General features: G+C 36.1%; 1 gene segment (V, D, J or C); it reads left to right on the forward strand.

Annotated features, from left to right (window-relative positions):
* Positions 1-1,079: 1,079 nt before the first annotated feature.
* On the forward strand, positions 1,080-2,876 carry LOC122807994. The segment is given in 2 exon segments: positions 1,080-1,226; positions 1,449-2,876. Coding segments are annotated over 2 exon segments (357 nt in total).
* Positions 2,877-3,681: the final 805 nt, after the last annotated feature.

Genomic DNA, 3,681 nt, shown 5'->3' on the forward strand with positions numbered 1-3,681 from the left:
TGGGACTCCACTAGTGACTGGTCCGCAGTCTGACTTCTTTAACCTCATTCATTCTCCTCAAACATTGAAAACTTATATGGGTGCACATACAGTTATTAAAAAAAACATTTTAAACATTTGTTCATTAACTTCATGCATTATACACGTTTTCTTTATGAACAATCTTTCACTCCAACCATACATAAATTGCTGAAGTCCTGTCTTCTTTTAAATTTCACTCCTCTTTCTAGGACATAATTCTGCATGTTATTGTTCCCACAAATTAAACGTTTCGGCATTGAGTAGTCCAGCATATGTCTAACAAAGTGTGGGAGTGGAGTGGTATATGCAGTCACTGGAAGAGCTGGGTTAGCTAGCGTAATCGTTAATCTAAAGTTTCAAACTTGATAAGACTTATGCATCATGACGGCTGTATGACAATAGAGAAGTTTGTATGAATGTCTGATCAAGTTATTTTGAAAGTCAGCATCCCTGAATATAAGAATTAAAATATTAATTTACACCAGCTATAACAAGTTTACTTGTATGCTTTTACTGAGCCAACGTAACAATTTCGCTTTACAGTGTATCAGTGCACTGAAACTTTCTTTGTAGTTTTTGTATTGTGAATGTATTGTTTTGAGGCTCAAAAGGTAGCTAAAATTAAATAACTTTGACCTCATGAAGTGTGAAGCCTGAAACGTCCTCAGCAGCCTGATATCTTCTACAAGTTTGCGCCTTGGCACAATTTGCTTCACTCCACTCTGCCCCTGCTTTAAGAGGACTCATAAGGATGTTTGCTGAAAGATAGATTGTAGGCATGTGGTATAACGAACAGACCTGCAAGTGTAGAGAAGGACATAGGTTTCGTCACTGAAACAGCAGTCTGTCACCTTCTAGTGGACAGTATTTCAATTATGCTATTCTCACCCTTTTAAAGGAAGACATTAAAAGTTGCGAATGGATTTCTTGAAGCAACATCACCTAGACGTAAGAAAGAGAAGAAGAATAGAGCGACTTCCTAAACTAAATCAAATTCAAATTAAATGAACAAGTGGGTATGTCAGAACTGTTGTCCTCGTGTGGGGGTGGAACTCAAAGACACACCATATAGACAGCAATATCCGGAGCGGAAACTCTGTGTAATAATATATTGCTGCTGGTACTACTAATATCCTAGAAATTCAGATCCTGTCTATGCTGCATCATGAATGTATTGTTGGTGTTTCTGCTAACGCTTGTCACTGGTGCGTATACTAGTAAGGGGCCAGAGCTGATTAAGTCAAGTCGTTTTATTATGGTCCCTATAAGTTGTATAAAAAATACTAATTCATGCTCCTGTTTCAGCTGTAGGCATCTGTTTTACCCATATAGCAATGTCTGGAACATCGCGATCCTGTTTCTACTATATTGATTCACTGTTACTAATGCTGTCAAAGTATTTTACTTATTGTCTGTTTCTGTTTTAGAGACGGAGACACAAATTACAGTCATTCAGTATCCAAGAACCGTAGTCACGTCACCTGGGGGTTCTCTTAATGTCACCTGTGAAGTATTGGGCTACGATAACCCTTATATAACTTGGTACCGCCAGTTCAGTGGAGAAGAACCCAAGTCTGTGTTTGTATCAGCTGGTACAGGTGTGGTGGACCCTCCTAGTTTGGGACATTTCAGTGCCCTCAGACCCAACAGCTCTCATTTCTTTCTGGAAGGAACCAGCCTTGAAGTCCAGGACTCAGGAACGTACTTCTGTGCTGGTAGTACCCACAGCGGAGCAAGTGGGTGAGGCTGCCGTACAAAAACTGTGAGGGCAGCATCGTGCAAGTAGGCTGAGATGGAGGCTTGTTGGAAAGTAATTAATAGTGCACTGTAGTGTGTGTGTGTGTGTGTGTGTGTGTGTGTGTGCGCACGCAGGGGGCTACGTTTGTGGATGTTTTGTAAAGGATGAAACACTCCGCATTTTGCGCCTTTATATGAACCTCCTTTTCAGAATAAGATTATCTAGCTGTGTTTTTTTGCACAGGATTTCATATAAAATAATAAGGGAGTGGAAGGAATAACAGTTAGCTAACTACGATACCCACTTTGTTTCTATGTTTTATCCAGCTGAACAGAAACACTTCTGGTTGTCTCGCTTCTTCCACGCAGCTATGACATATATGAGGGACATAACTTCGTTTAAACAGCATGCATGCGTTTCAAAATTTACCTGCCGTTTTCTTAGGTAATGTCCTAAAAGGGACATTAGGAATACATTAAATGAACCAAAATAAATGTGCACTAAACTGCAACTCCCACCCAGCCGTGCCCGTGGCTAGTTAAGCTAAAAAAAATAAGGATTTACATGCACACTTCTTCACACTCCACACTCTTTCAGAATATCCCTGATTTTGCGTAATATTTTTGCCCAGGGCAAATTGCTCTGTATCCGATGGGAAATCACTGAGCAGTAAAATAGTTCCATACAGTAGAGTTTCTCACTTATTATTCAGAAAGTGGACGCGGATGCGTTCTGTTATTTTTTTGAATGAATTAGAGTAATATATTAAAATTGCCCATGATTTTGTCCCTTGGTCTCCTCATTATTATTGGCTTTGTCCAGAATTCTTCAGCAAATGGTTTGAGAGGAATGGTTCAGCACACTTTAGCGTTTTGCTTCTTTTTGTTTTCCTCAAATATTTTTTTTTTATTTTCAATTAAAGTAACATTTACATAATATTTTTAAATATCATTTTAAACAATTCTATACAATACTTACAATAGCCTGACTTTCAATTATATACACTGCATGTTATTAAATCTAGAATTAACAGATCAGCTGTTAGAGATACAATATTGATTATTGCAGAGTGTCCAACAAAGATATAACTTTCTTCCATGGATTATTTACAAATGGCCTGGGATAGATTTGTAGTTCTTTATTTCCATCAATACAGTTGTCTTCAGTAAAGTGTAGAATACTTCCAATGTGGGGTATTCGAATTCCACCTTCTGGTTATGCATTTCCTAGATATAGCAAGTATTGTCCATAACAAATACATATTTGTCTTATTCAGGTAAAGACCTTCATTTACATTTAGAATTATCAATACTTTAGTTAAGGTAAATGATTCATTAAATAAAGATTGTAAAACATTATTGATTCCATTCCAATACGATTTAATTTTATTACATTTATAAAAAAATATGAATCCAGTCTGCTTTATTTGACTTTTCACACCTCCAGCAAAAACATTTGTAGTAGTACTGATCTTTTTAAGTCTATCTGGTGTTAAAAATGCTCTACATAAGTATTTCCAGTTAAATATTTTCAAGTACTGTGTATTAGAGGTGCAATTACCTGATAGCAAGATGTTAGTATTAATTTCTTCTGTTAACTGCAATGACTGACCTTTTGTTAAGAACTGCCTGTATGATGGTTTGGGAATTGTTTTATATGTTATTAACTCTTTATATAGATTTGAAATGGAATTTTTCTTTTCACAACTATTATATATAAATTCATACGGAAAACTTATTAGATTTGGAATATCTTTAAATGAGGAATTATTAATTAATCTGCATAAATCTTGAGTGTACATTAAAATGCTTTGTAAGGTTAACCAGTCCTGTGTTGGAATATTGTAAGCAGTTTTTATCATATGTATATCCAAAACATTTAATTTATTTACACATTGAAACCAGCATAAGAATCCATTTTGT

This window comes from Protopterus annectens, chromosome 8.part0 (genome assembly GCF_019279795.1).
Source record: "Protopterus annectens isolate FY-2018-M chromosome 8.part0, PAN1.0, whole genome shotgun sequence".
Lineage (NCBI taxonomy): Eukaryota > Metazoa > Chordata > Ceratodontiformes > Protopteridae > Protopterus > Protopterus annectens.